Source organism: Eptesicus fuscus, chromosome 2 (assembly GCF_027574615.1).
Source record: "Eptesicus fuscus isolate TK198812 chromosome 2, DD_ASM_mEF_20220401, whole genome shotgun sequence".
NCBI classification, from domain to species: domain Eukaryota; kingdom Metazoa; phylum Chordata; class Mammalia; order Chiroptera; family Vespertilionidae; genus Eptesicus; species Eptesicus fuscus.
The window spans coordinates 108,846,901-108,859,822 of NC_072474.1; the positions used below are offsets into that span (position 1 = coordinate 108,846,901).

Here is a 12,922-nt window from a genome sequence, read left to right on the forward strand (position 1 = left end):
GGCCAGGAACCTAGCTTCCCCCCACTCCCCCCGAGCCAGCAGGAGGCCAGGAGTATGTGTGTGGGTGCCTTCCTTTTCCATCACCTGAGAGCCACCTTCAGGAGAAGGCGAGTGACGAACAGCCGCTGTATCCCAGGGAGGCTTAGCATTCCCTGGAGAGATCGTATGAATGACCAGGTCATTAGCTATAGTCAAACTGAAGGAGCTACACTTTCTCTCCACACTTGGGTGACCATGCGAGTGAACTGCGTTGACCTGATTAGCTCCAGCGACCTTGCATCGGGCCCTGGTGGGTCGTGGTTTAAAACTCCTAAGGTGCTACAGACACTTCTGAAACTCTTCCGAAAGCTGTGAACTCTCTCGCCAGAAATACGCACACATGAACGAAAGCCTGCCCTTCGGCTCCTTGGAACACCTCCATCTGACCAAGGTTACGGTAATTCTGCTGTTGGGAGCAAAAGCAAATCCACCCTGTCCCTTCGTGACAGTCTGCACATACCTGAGGTCAGCATCAGGGTGAGAGTCTGGCTGGGCTAAGGGTTTCGTGGCTCCATCACTCGTTTTCTCAGCACGTCATCCCCAGCCGCTGGGAGAACGGAATCTCTGGAGGGCAGGGATTTTTGTCTGTTTGCTCATTGCTCTACTCCCAGCACCCGATCAGTTCCAATACTTGTTGAATGAATAAATGTACCCAGATCCTCAGATGTTATTCATATAACCTGTTGCCTGAGTCTCCCGTATTTATGTTATTGATTGTTTTTAACTGTCAGCAGGACTTCATGTTAAACTTAGTGGGACACTGACATTTCCATGTGTTTGAGACAGCGCTACAGTCTGCCACTATCTTTTGGATCCATCGCCTATCGAGTTAACTCTCCCCTCCAGCCATGTGCCATCTGCATATTTGATGAGTGACATCAGTCCACTAACTAGGACTGCAGCTGTGTCTGGGATGGGGGTAGAGGGCTGGAAGAGACAGATGGCCCCACGGGGGTCATAAGCAATTAGGACAGAACAATGCCATGGACACTTCGCTTAAGCAAAGGCAGAGAGAGTCCAAATCGGGTGTAATTTAAGAAGGAGCTAATTTGGGGGATTAGATAATGTTTACTTGGCATGAAGACAGGAGACCTGGGAGAAGATCCACCCCAGGAATTAATAAATTAATATGATTGAGTGAGAGAGGGTTCTCTAGAGGAATAGAACCAGTAGAATGTGTGTGCATTATATAAATATGGAGAGAGAGAGAGAGAGAGAGAGAGAGAGAGAGAGAGAGAGAGAGAGAGAGAGAGAGACAGCTTTATTTTAAGAAACTGGCTCACATGATTGTGGAGACTGGCAAGACCAAAATCTGCAGGGTAAGCTGGTTCCAGGAAAGAGGTGCATTTTAAGTTCAATGGCAATTGTTGGCAGAATTCCCTCTCCTTTTGGACTGGAAAGTCTTTTCCTTAAGGCCTTCAACTGATCGGATGAGGCCCACCCACATATGCAGAGCAATCTGCTTTATTCAGAGTCTACTAATTTAAATGTAAATCCCATCCCAAAAATACCTTCACAAAAAACATCTGCAATAGTGTTTGAGCAAACATCTGGGTCCCGTGGCCTAGCCAAGCCAACGCATAAAATTAACCATCACAATGCCACTTAGGAAAAGTCCAAGCCCAACACAGAACAGCTGGGCTTCTCCAACCGGGTGGATTAGTTCTAATCCCACTGGGTTATCCCCAGGCTTCCAAGCCCTCCTTGTAATTTCATACCTTGTGCCTCCCTCCCCTCATCACGGACACATCCTGGAAGGCCCTTGCCCAACCCTGCTTCCTTCGCCACTGGAAAAACTGCTCACCTTTCGGAGTTCAGATCCAATGTCACCGGTGTGACACGTTCTTTAATCCCACGTCCCTTCCTCCCTTCCCGAAGAACTCATTCCTTCCTCGCCCCTCTACGTCTGTGCTGTCACAGCACTGATCACACACACTGCGCTGCAACTGCTTGCGCATCAGACAACAGACTAGCAAAGTGCTTACAAATGCAAACCCTGGCTCCAGCTTCCACGGTTCAAGTCCCCCAACAACCTCACAAGTTACCCAACCTCTCCGTGCCTTAGTTTCACCTATAAAATGGAAATAGAAAGTTGTACTGACAATCTATGGTTGCAGTGAGAACCTAATGTACCTAACACTCTAAGAACAACTTTTGACATGTAGTAATCACTAAAAAAAGGCAGTTATTTTCATTCTTAATGTTACTGTTGCTCTCTGGTTCCTGTGTCAGGTAGAAAGATTCAGTGTTTCTGGAGGGCAGGGACATCAACAAACCTCCCCCCCGCCTTAATGCATGGAATAGACCAGGGTCTATAGGCTTCTATTGGAGTGTTCAGTGTCTTATATTCGTGGAATGCTCTACCATATCCAAAGCCTGGCAACATGATAGCCCATTACATCATGTGAGGTCATTCTTATCCCCATTTTACAGAGGAGGGAACTGAGAAGTAGACGTGAAATGAATTGTCCAATGTCACACAGCTGGCAAGTGCAAAGTCTCCGACTCTAAGTCCAAGGCCATGGAGAGAGAAGGACAGAGATGCCAGGAATCCGGGAACGGTTTTCCCTTCTGGCCCAGGTACCAGCCTCCCCCCTCCCATCGCCTTCTTCTCATTGCCAAAATCATGGCCATTCTGGATGGCGAAGTCTGCAACCAAGACGAGGCCTCCATTCCCGCACCAGGCTGACTTAGGGGAGGGTGTGGCCGGGAGAAGGCTATTAATACAAGATGTCCTCGGCCGTGACCGTGGCCTCTTCTATTTTGGTCTTAATCTCTGGGAGGGGAATCTGACTGATGGCCACCACCACCAAGTTGGCAGCGTGGGCGGAGGCGCTGGCCACGCAGATCCAGAAGGACTCTTCGTACTGTTCTTCCACCACCACGAAGCGGAAGAGCCTCTCCTGGAAGTTGGCGATGCGCTCCGTCAGGTCGTGGAATCTCACGGCGGCCATGAAGCTGCTGATGGCCAAGGCCACGACGCCACCTGCAACCCAGAAAGGCGGCCCTCACTCACAGCGCCTTCCGTCAGCTGTGACGACTTTACGGGAGGTGGCATTTCTGTGGCACAGGCAACACACTCGCTTTGGGCTTAAAAAAGCCCTTTAGGGAGACACAAATTTTAAATTGCTTTCTTAAAGCGGCAGATAGCCCACACGGTGTGAGGGGTGAGAGGTGTTGCAGAAAGAGGATAAGCTTCAGATCGGATGGGCTTTCACCCTTGACCCCTCTAATTTTTCCCCCTGCCCAGTGCCGTCCTTTCTAGGGTGTGCACATCTGGATTAGTCCAATTTCTAAATCGTTTGGGATTAGGATGTAGACCCTGAGGGGGATGTGGGGAGATATAAGAACATCTTACATGCCCTAGCTGGTTTGGCTCAGTGGATAGAGCCTTGGCCTGCAGACCGAAGGGTCCCGGGCTCGATTCCGGTCAAGGGCATCCACTTCCATTGTAGGCTCCTCCCTGGCCCTGGCCCTGGTTTGGCTTGGAAAATAGGGCGCCATGGTCATCAATGAGACCAAGGATTAATGAAAAGGCAAAGGGCTTGGACTCAGCTTTACCCGGGTCCGAATCCCACCTCTGCTACTCGCTGCTGTGTGGCCTTGTGTGAACTTCGGGCTCCTCATCTGTAAATAGGGGGCTAATAACACTTCATATCCCTTATATGGCGGCTGTGAGGTTTAAACAAAACAGGCAGGTGAAATCCCCAGGTTTCTTCTCTTCTGTCATCCGTGAGGGCTCCTCCCAGCAGCAGCCCCTACTCATGCGCACTAACCATTTGGCCCTTTATTGTGACAGAGACTCTGCCTCGTTTAGTAAGGAGGACATCCGGGCCCGTCGGGAAGGCTATAGACCCAGGGAAGTGAAGGCGGAGGCGGCACGTTAATTCCCTCCCCCCCTCCCCCCAGTTTCTCGGAACTCAGCCTAGTGATGGCGAGGACACGCGTTTCTCCCCAAGGGGCCCTCCTTACCTGCCAGCACGTTCCAGAGGCAGATGCCCCCGGGGCCATTGACCGCCTTGTAGGGAACCTGGATCATGTTGAGGATGGCAAAGCCCATGCTGACCAGGGCCAGGGCCAAGGCCAGGAAGAGGAGCAGCAGGATCATCACGTGCAGGCCCGCGTTGAGCTCCTTCACCAGCTGTGGGAAGACTGCGGAGGGGACACGGCCGTTACTTCAACGGCAGAGCTTGGCTCAAGTTCCTAGGGCCCACGCTTGCTCACCACGGAGGCTTTACTAGAGGGTGTGAGGGCCGGGCAGCAAGTGCTGGGCTTTCAAAGAGCTGGAGCCTTCCCGAGATGAAGTCATGGCCCCCGCGTCTGCCACTTGTTAGTTGCCCAACCATCCTCTTTTCCTCGGGGAGAATGCAACATGTAAATGTGTCCTGTTGTCAATTGAAAGTGCATTGACTGCACAGCTCTGGGGTCTGGTGTGAGCTGGTGCATATAAACCCGGACAGCATTTATATATATACAGTATGTATGTGTATGTGTATGTGTGTGTGTATATATATATATATATATATATATATATATATACTGTATATACACTGAGTGGCCAGATTATTATTCGTTCAGAGATCATAATAATCTGGCCACTCAGTGTATATATGTATATCCTATATAATAAAAGGCTAATATGCAAATTGTTCCCTTGACCAGGAGTTCGACCAGCAGGCAGGCTGGCCAACCACTCATGTCCCCTCCCCATGGCCAGGCTGGCCAGACCCCACCCATGTGCGAATTCATGCACCGGGCCTCTAATACACACACACACACACACACACACACACACACACACACACAGAGTGGCCAGATTATTATGCGTTCAGAGATCATATATATTTATTTATATGTATATATGTATGTATTATTGATTTCAGAGAGGAAGGGAGAGGGAGAGAGATAGAAACATCAATGATGAGAGAGAATTAAGCCTGCAACCTGGGCATGTGTTCCGACTGGGAATCGAACCGTGATCTCCTGGCCGGGCAGATGGCGTCTCTTTTGGCAAAAGAGGCTGGCAAGAGAGTCCGTGAAAGAGGGACGGTTACAAAGCTTGAATATGTGTTAAGAGAGTTGCCTTCATTAAATCAGGATTGGTCTCAGGCATATCTGTGAAGAGGGTAGCAGGATGTAGCCGAGTGAAGCCTAGATCTGGCACCCAAAGATCTGGGTTCAAATCCCAGCTTTGCTCATTTGCCACAACTGTCAAATAGGATCCTCTAAACCCTGCCCTTCATACCCATCTTACAAGGTTGTCCAGTGGATCAAGTGAAGTGTGTAGGGATGATAATAGCGCCCACTACTGGGCACTACGGGAAGCAGGGAGCATCATTGTGCATCCCTCATAATGACTCAGCAAGGTAGACATTATTGCACAATACTCTGAAAATATCCATATGCATGTGGCAGGATAATTGAGTGAAATATTCATTGGTATTTGTTTTCTCTATATTTGCCACCATGTTCTAGTTGTGAAGATTAAATGATATATCATAATAGAGTATTTTAAATATTGCCTGGGAAAAAGTCAGTTCCCCAAAAGGATGGCTGTGGTTGTTGCTGTTACTATTTTTACTCTCTGACTTCGCAGACCCTCAGTCTCCTCATCAGTGTAATGGGGATAATGATACCTGCATAGTGTGTGAATTGGGGGTAATCAGCATTTACTGAGATAGTCAGTGGCCGAGCATTTTACATTTGTTCTCTCCTTTAACCATTGTGACAGGGATAGGAGGTTGATTTTATGAACCCCTTTTCCCCACAGGTTTGGGGACATTACCTCCCTTATCTTTGGGTAAGGTGACCCTGAACTCTACAATAGGATTATAGTCTTGTATAGCCTACAGAGTTTAGATCACTATGTTCAGTAGTTATAAATGAAGACTTTAAAATGATGGAAAACTAAAGAAATGGGCATACTCACTCTTCTGCAACTATTCCAGGGTTTCTACTGAACACCTCCTGGTCAAATTGGGGTCTGTCTTTGAACTCCAAAGTCCCTCCTTCATCATTTGATACCACTGACCAGCACCTCTTTGTCCCCCTCAGGATGCAGGACTCAAAGCTTTCCTGGGTCCACTCACCCCATGACCCCCAATCCTTTCCCCTCTGGGCCTTTGCTGGCTCACTGCCTCCCTTTATTCATGGAAGGTGGGTGTCTCCCAAGCTTGAGGGCGAGCGTTTTTGGTCCTTCTTCCTTTAAAGTGTCCTTTCCACTCAGAAGTTTCCAGACACTCCGTGTCTACGTCCTTAGTTTTGATCTAACTTCCTGTCTGGAAGTGTTTCCATTCATAGTTATCTCCACCAGGTTATCACATCAGCACTGGAAACTTGACCCTGGAAAATAAACTCCTTTCCAAGGGATTTTCCTGCGTAAGGCTTCTCGCTTCCTTTTCTTCCCTCCCATCTCAGTGCCCTAATATACATTTGTTTTTCTTTTCACACTTTCAGCCCCTTTTTATTCCAAACATAGTAGCTTTGCCTGGTTACCTACTTGTTTCATTATCCCTTTCTTCCTTTTTAAAATATATTTTTACTGATTACAGAGAGAAAGGGAGAAGGAGAGAGAGATAAAAATATCAATGATGAGAGAGAATCATTGATCAGCTGCTGCCTGCACACCCCACACTGGGGATCGAGCCCACAACCTGGGCATATACCCCAACCGGGAATCGAACTGTGACCTCCTGGTTCATAGGTTGACATTCAACCACTGAGCCACGCCGGCTGGGCTCATTATCCCTTTTCTTGAAATGCACTCCTGAGAACACGACTAGCATCGAAATCCTCACCAAACACTTAAAACAGAAAAGAATCACTATGTGATTGGCAAAGACAAAAAAGTTTGCTAATACACTGTGTTGATAAAGGTGTCAAACTGTGTAGAATATTAATTCATATACTCTCCTGAGAGGGCAATTTGGTAACTCTATCAAAGCGATTTCATGAGAGCACACCCACATATGTTCAAAACTGTATATATTGGATATTCATTCCAAAACCAAAAGATGAAATTGTTAGTCATGTGTCCTCAGGTATGAAAAAGGATCTTAACTGGTTGTTATGTACAGTTGACTTTTCTCCCCTAAATTTTTATTGATTGATTGATTTTAGAGAGAGAGAGATAGACAGAAAAATCAATTTGTTGTTCTTCTCATTTATGCATTCATTGGTTGATTATTGTATGTGCCCCCTACTGGGATTGGAACCCACAACCTCGGCGTATCAGGACGTGGCTCTAACCAACTGAGCCACCCAGTCAGGGCTACAGTTAATTCTTGAACAACATGGATTTGAACTTCACAGGTGCACTTGCATGCTGATCATTTTCATCTTGTAAACAGATGGCATAAACTTTCAGTTGTGGGGTGCTGGCCCCTCTAACCCCCATGTTGTTCCAGGATTAACCGTATAGTTCTTTGGTTTTCTCTATGATTGGTTTGGAAATTGATTCTCTGGGGTGTTTCCTTTTAACTTGTCCTTTATTTTGATTTCATTGTTCATATGTGTGTGTGTGTGTTCAGCCTTTTATGTTATGTGGTTTTTTTTTAAATCCTCACCTGAGGATATGTTTTTTTAAAATTGATTTTGAGAGAGAGAAACATCAATCAGTTGCCTCCCATACGTGCTCAGACTGAGGATCGAACTCGAAACCTAGGTATGTGCCCTGACCTAGAATCGAACCCCTGATCTTTTGTTGTACATAATGACACGCCAACCAATTGAGCCACCTGGCCAGGGCTGTTATGTTTTTAATAGAGCTATATATTCCAATATCCTCAATATCCCATTCTAATTTAATTGCCGGGTAAATGCAACTATTCCTATTTTCTTGAATACACATAACAAAATATGTATTTCCTTCATGTATTTAAATGATGTCAATTTGTATTAGAGTATTTGTCAACGGCCCAGCTTCTGTCTTTCTACATTTAGTAAGATACTAACCCTGGTCAAGTTCTTAAGAACTACAATTCTGAACTATAAAATCAAATGATGAACAAAATTCCTTATTCTCAGCAATATGTTGAGTAATTTTGATTTTGTAGAATGCTGTTCTCACCGGCGATCTGACTACAAAGGCTTGCAGGATATTGTCTTTTTTGTTTTTGTTTTTTCTTTCCAGAAGACCAGTCCCGGAGTCCTGCTCTCCTTACATCCAGAGCAACTCTGATGTGACACTGGATGCCAGCCGACACTTGTGCCTGTCAGCCAATGCTCGTGCCCGCCCACGTTCATGGCCAGCAGCCTTGCCCGAGGTCTCCCGCCAGCAAACATGCAAGCTGGGCTTTGAACCGGGCTAGTCTGATTCCAGAGCCCAGCACAGAACCCATTTGCTTTTTTCAGACTACGAAGTTTAAATTTTTTAAAAACTGATTTCAGAGAGGAAGAGAAGGAGAGAGGGATAGAAACATCAATGATGAGAGAATCATTGATCGGCTGCCTCCTGCATGCCCCCCACTGGGAATCAAGCCTGTAACCTGGGCACATGCCCTGCCCAGGAACTGAACCAGGACCTCCCGGTTCACGGGTCAACACTCAACCACTGAGCCACACCAGCCGGGCAGACACCAAGCTTTTATATAAACAGCAGTGGAAGCAGTTGCCATGCTCCCTGATGGCTGGTTTCTGCTTGCAGCCTCCTGCACCTGCTGTGGGACTGGCTGAGAGTGCCCGAGGCGGGGGGCGTGGCCATGAAGTCCCTCTCTGCTCTGCTGTTTCCTGGCTGGGCAACCTCAGGCAAGTTATGCAACCTCTCTGAGCCTCAGTGTAGTCCTCTGCAAAATGGGATCGTTAATAATTCCTGCTTTATAAATTTGTTGTAAGGCTTAAGAGACCAGCCGTGTGAAGCACAAGCAGAATGTCTGGCACATGTAAGCCACTCAATATTTTAGTGGCTATTATTAATAGTGGTAAACGAAAAGGAATACAAATCCCTATTTCTGATGTCTCTACGAGCCTTCACAGGGGGAAAAGGTCTCTTCTTAGTGCTGAACAAGGATCCCTGGGTGAGTGTGGACTTGGTCATTGTGCCTCAGGGCGAGGCAGAAGTCAAACTCCACATGTAGACATAAGCACCCTTCCAGATTTGGAAAAATAAGTGTTAGGATCTAAAGCATCTTTCCTGCCCCAAACATACTCACTCGTGAACTGGGACTCGCGGCCCCCGAGCCCGCACTGCCGCACCTTGCACCCTCGGAAGAGCCCGTAGTAAATGTCCCCGATGAACTTGACCAGCTCTGGGTCGGTGGCGTTGACCAGGTCCACTCCCGTCTGACAAAGGATCTTCCCGCTCAGCCAGTGGGGCAGCACCAGAGCAACGATGATGAGGATGAAGGAGGAGAAGCTGAGGAGAGATGCCAGCCCGTACCACACCTTCTTGAACCATCCGGGCATCCTAGTGGGTGCGGGTCATCCCCCAGGCGTCTGAGCCGCAGGGGGGGCCGTTGACATCTTCCGGGCACTGGGCGACCCTCTGGCCCAAGGTCGGCTCTTCGAAACCCACCATTTCAAGCTCCCAAGTCCATCCCCCGGTCCTCCCTCAGCGCCTGCGTCCAGGGCCGGTGTTTACAACCACGTCCCTAAGCCTCGGAGAGAGGTCTCCACCTGACAGGGTAGACGAGTGTGTTACTGAAGGAAGTAACCCTACACCTCCCACTAGACTAATGTTTCAGCCCAGGGTTTAATTGTTCCCCGTTTCAAGTATTTAAATAACCCTGGCGTGGACCACCTCATGACGAAGATGTTATTGGCAGGCAAAACCAGGCAGATCTGACTTGACAGAGACACCAACAATCACCCAAAACGCGTACGGTGGAAGGAAAAAAGTGGAATGATTAGCACTTGAATATCGCCAACAATGCATGGTGTCGAATGTCGATCACTCTGATGCGGGCAGGGCGCTTCTTTCTCTGAGCTGTCACCGCCGTCAGAAATACCGGGAGATGACTTCTGTGCTGAAGGCTTTTAACTGAAGTGTGTGGACTGGGCTTTACGGTGGCTCCCGGATTTCTCCCTGGGTGAATCTGCTGCCCCCTGCCTGTAGCATCACTGAAATGGGAAAGGAACGTGATTTTCCAACGTGTTAGCAAATAATGCCTCCCCCCCCCCCCCCCCGCCCCCCGCCCCGCCCCGGGCTCTTCCTCTCTTTTTCTTTTAATCTGCAGCCACTAGAAATGAAACAGTCCCTTATTTCTATCTTATACTGCGGCTTTAAAAATGCTGACTTGTGGTCTATTGCTTAAATGCCACCTTAATATCTTGTGAGACTGGCAATGGCTTTGGGGAGCAAGATTGGGCAGAAGGGTCACGGAAAAATTCCTTTTGGGGTCACAGAAGTCTGGAGCGGGGGGGGGGGGTTCCCAGGGTTCCTTGCTAACCAACAGGAGGTTCAGGGACCTCAGCTGGAGAGTGCCGAGGGGGAAGCAGACAGGGGAATGGAAAGCCAGGTTCCTTCCCTATAACTGGGGTTCACGTCTGTGGTGTCTCCACAATGAACACAAAGAAGAGGCCCCCCCCCCCCGCCCCAAAGCTTCTGCAGAGCTCTACCACCTGCAAAGGGGTTTCCCAGGGCTTGCCCACCCTGATGCTCCGTAACCCTCTGTGGGAGGTGGGGGTGGGGGTGGGGGTGGGGCGGGGCGGGGGATGTACTGACTATTCCAGCCATTTCTCTCCTGAGAACACTGGGGGTCAGGTCTTTGACCTGCAATAGCTCATCTTCATCACAATGACCTTAAAATAGTGTTTTTCTGGTAATAAATAACAAATTACATATAAAAGAGTGCTGGTGGGGGCAGGGGCAGACTGGAGGGGGTCAATGGGGGGGGGGAAAAGGGGACATATATACAATGGGGGGGAGAAGGGGACATAAAAAGGGGGAAAAAGGGGACAACAATAAAGATTTATTTAAAAAAACACAAATTGGTAGTTAGAAAATTGTGATGAGGATGCAAAGTACAGCAAAGGGAACACAGTCGATAATATTGCAATAGCTATGTACGGTGCCAGGTGGGCACTGGAAATATCGGGAGGAACCCTTTGTAAACTATGCTGTTCACCTGAAACTAATACAAAATAATAGTGAAAGTGAACTGTAATTGGAAAATAAAATTAAAAAAAAGAGTTCTTGGCACATGAATACTTTGCCAATGATGACATTCTGTTTTAACATGAAGCATGCTTTGAGAGGCAGGGCATGTGCAATACTTTTGCATCACATTTTGGCCCCAAATGACGTACCTATGTCAACTTTTGAAGTTTCAGAGGTGAAGCAATTACGTTTGGAAAAACTCTCTGGGAAACAACTGATCCCCCACAAGCCCTTGGCATGACACTGGAGATGAGCTTGAGCAGACCCATTAAAGACCTGGGTTCAAATTCCGACTCTTCTGGGCGCGTGCCTGGGACTCTCATGACTCCGTTTCCTAACCTGTCGTAGGACTGCGGTGCGAGGTAACATGAAATGGCCCACGCAGATCCCTTAGCACGTGCGTGGCATATAGAGGGCCCTAAATAACCGGTGTTCTCCCCACCTAGTCTCCTAGTAATTCTATTTCTGGTAATGAAGCGTCTGATAATAAAATGAGTTACAGGATGCAGCCTGTTCTCTCATGACGTATTCCTGCATGCAGTATCTGCATAAGCTTGTGGGTGTGCTGGGTACCAGGCCCTGTGTTTGGGTGGAGGGTGACACAAAGATGTGTGATATGGGATCCTGCTGGCAAGGTTACAACAGTGTTAGGACAGCGGTTCTCGACCAAGGGTGATGTTGCCTCCCCCTCCCGGGGACATTTGGAAATATCTGGTGATATTTTTGATTGTGATGACTATGTGTGGGGCGCTGCTCCTGGCATCTAGGAGGTAGAGACCAGAGATGCTGTAAGCATCCTAGAAGGCACAGGACCCCCGCTCCCCCACCCCACGGCGGCCGGGGCGCGCTGGGCTCCCGCTGCGTGCAGGCGTTCCGGGCCCGCGACTGGGTGAGTGCGCGGGCGGGGCGCCGGGGCTGTGCCTGGAGGGGCGGAGGGCGGGGGCGATGGTGATGGGGGTGCAGGGGGCCTTCCGGTGCATCCTGGGAGGCCGGTCTGGAGGAAGCTGGGGATCCATGTGCACCCCACACATGGGTGCTTGAAAGTGCACACGCAAGTCTGCATGTCTGCACCTGCCTCCGCGTGCGCGCCCACCCCGGCCATTGCTGAAAGCGGGAGGGGGCGGCTGCCCCTGGGTCTGTATGAGGGGCACAGGCCATGCGCAGAGTGAACTATTTGCAAGAGAGAAAGTGCCAGGCTCTATTGGTGAGGCAGGTGGTACCGTTTGGTGGGGGCTTACACACGGTCACAGAGGTCCAAGGACAGTATTATAGGACTTGACACCATTGAACTTGTGTTCCTACCAGACCAGAGGCCTGTTATGTACTCATATTTTTAAGCAAGCAGTATTTATTTTTATTAAAAGCATTAATTTGGGAGATACAAACACTTAAACTACAGTATGCTACAATTTTTGTATCATTGGTTTGGTAAATGTCAATGCTTAAATATGCCCCCTCAAATGGTATTAAAATATCCCCCCCGACTCCCAAAATGCAAGAAGCCTGGAATTCACAATCTCTAAGAGGCCCAATGAACTGTAACATAAGTGGTGGCAAAAATGTCAATATTAATAATGCTCAATGGGCATTTATTGAACTCCTACTACTATTTAGAGCCACACAGCTCTAGAATTAGCTTTAAAAACCCTTTCCGAAACCATAGGCAGCTTAGTATTCCCCTTTCACTGGCGAGGAGATTGAGGCTATTCAACAGGGTGGCCAGGCAGTAGCCTTCACTCCTATTTAGAGAAAAATTATATTACTAGTGGTTTGTCTTTTTTTTTTTTG

The 12,922-nt window shown here is 48.3% G+C and overlaps 1 protein-coding gene across 1 annotated transcript; it reads right to left on the reverse strand.

Moving 5' to 3' along the window:
- Nucleotides 1-1,297: 1,297 nt before the first annotated feature.
- Nucleotides 1,298-9,644, reverse strand: CLRN2 (clarin 2). Its single transcript, XM_008150861.3, has 3 exons — nt 9,189-9,644; nt 4,012-4,191; nt 1,298-3,025 (listed from the first exon to the last, which is right to left on the reverse strand). The coding sequence occupies exons 1-3, from the start codon at nt 9,439-9,441 to the stop codon at nt 2,760-2,762; spliced, it is 699 nt and encodes a 232-aa protein (XP_008149083.1). The 5' UTR covers nt 9,442-9,644; the 3' UTR covers nt 1,298-2,759.
- Nucleotides 9,645-12,922: the final 3,278 nt, after the last annotated feature.

What these genes read in the sequence shown, in the direction of transcription:
- CLRN2 (XM_008150861.3), bottom strand. Translation starts at nt 9,441, where the DNA reads ATGCCCGGATGGTTCAAGAAGGTGTGGTACGGGCTGGCATCTCTCCTC. An exon ending in CCGCGAGTCCCAGTTCACGA is followed by an intron (nt 4,192 to 9,188) that starts GTGAGTATGTTT and finishes TCCCCTCCGCAG; the next exon opens with TCTTCCCACAGCTGGTGAAG. An exon ending in CCTCTGGAACGTGCTGGCAG is followed by an intron (nt 3,026 to 4,011) that starts GTAAGGAGGGCC and finishes TCTGGGTTGCAG; the next exon opens with GTGGCGTCGTGGCCTTGGCC.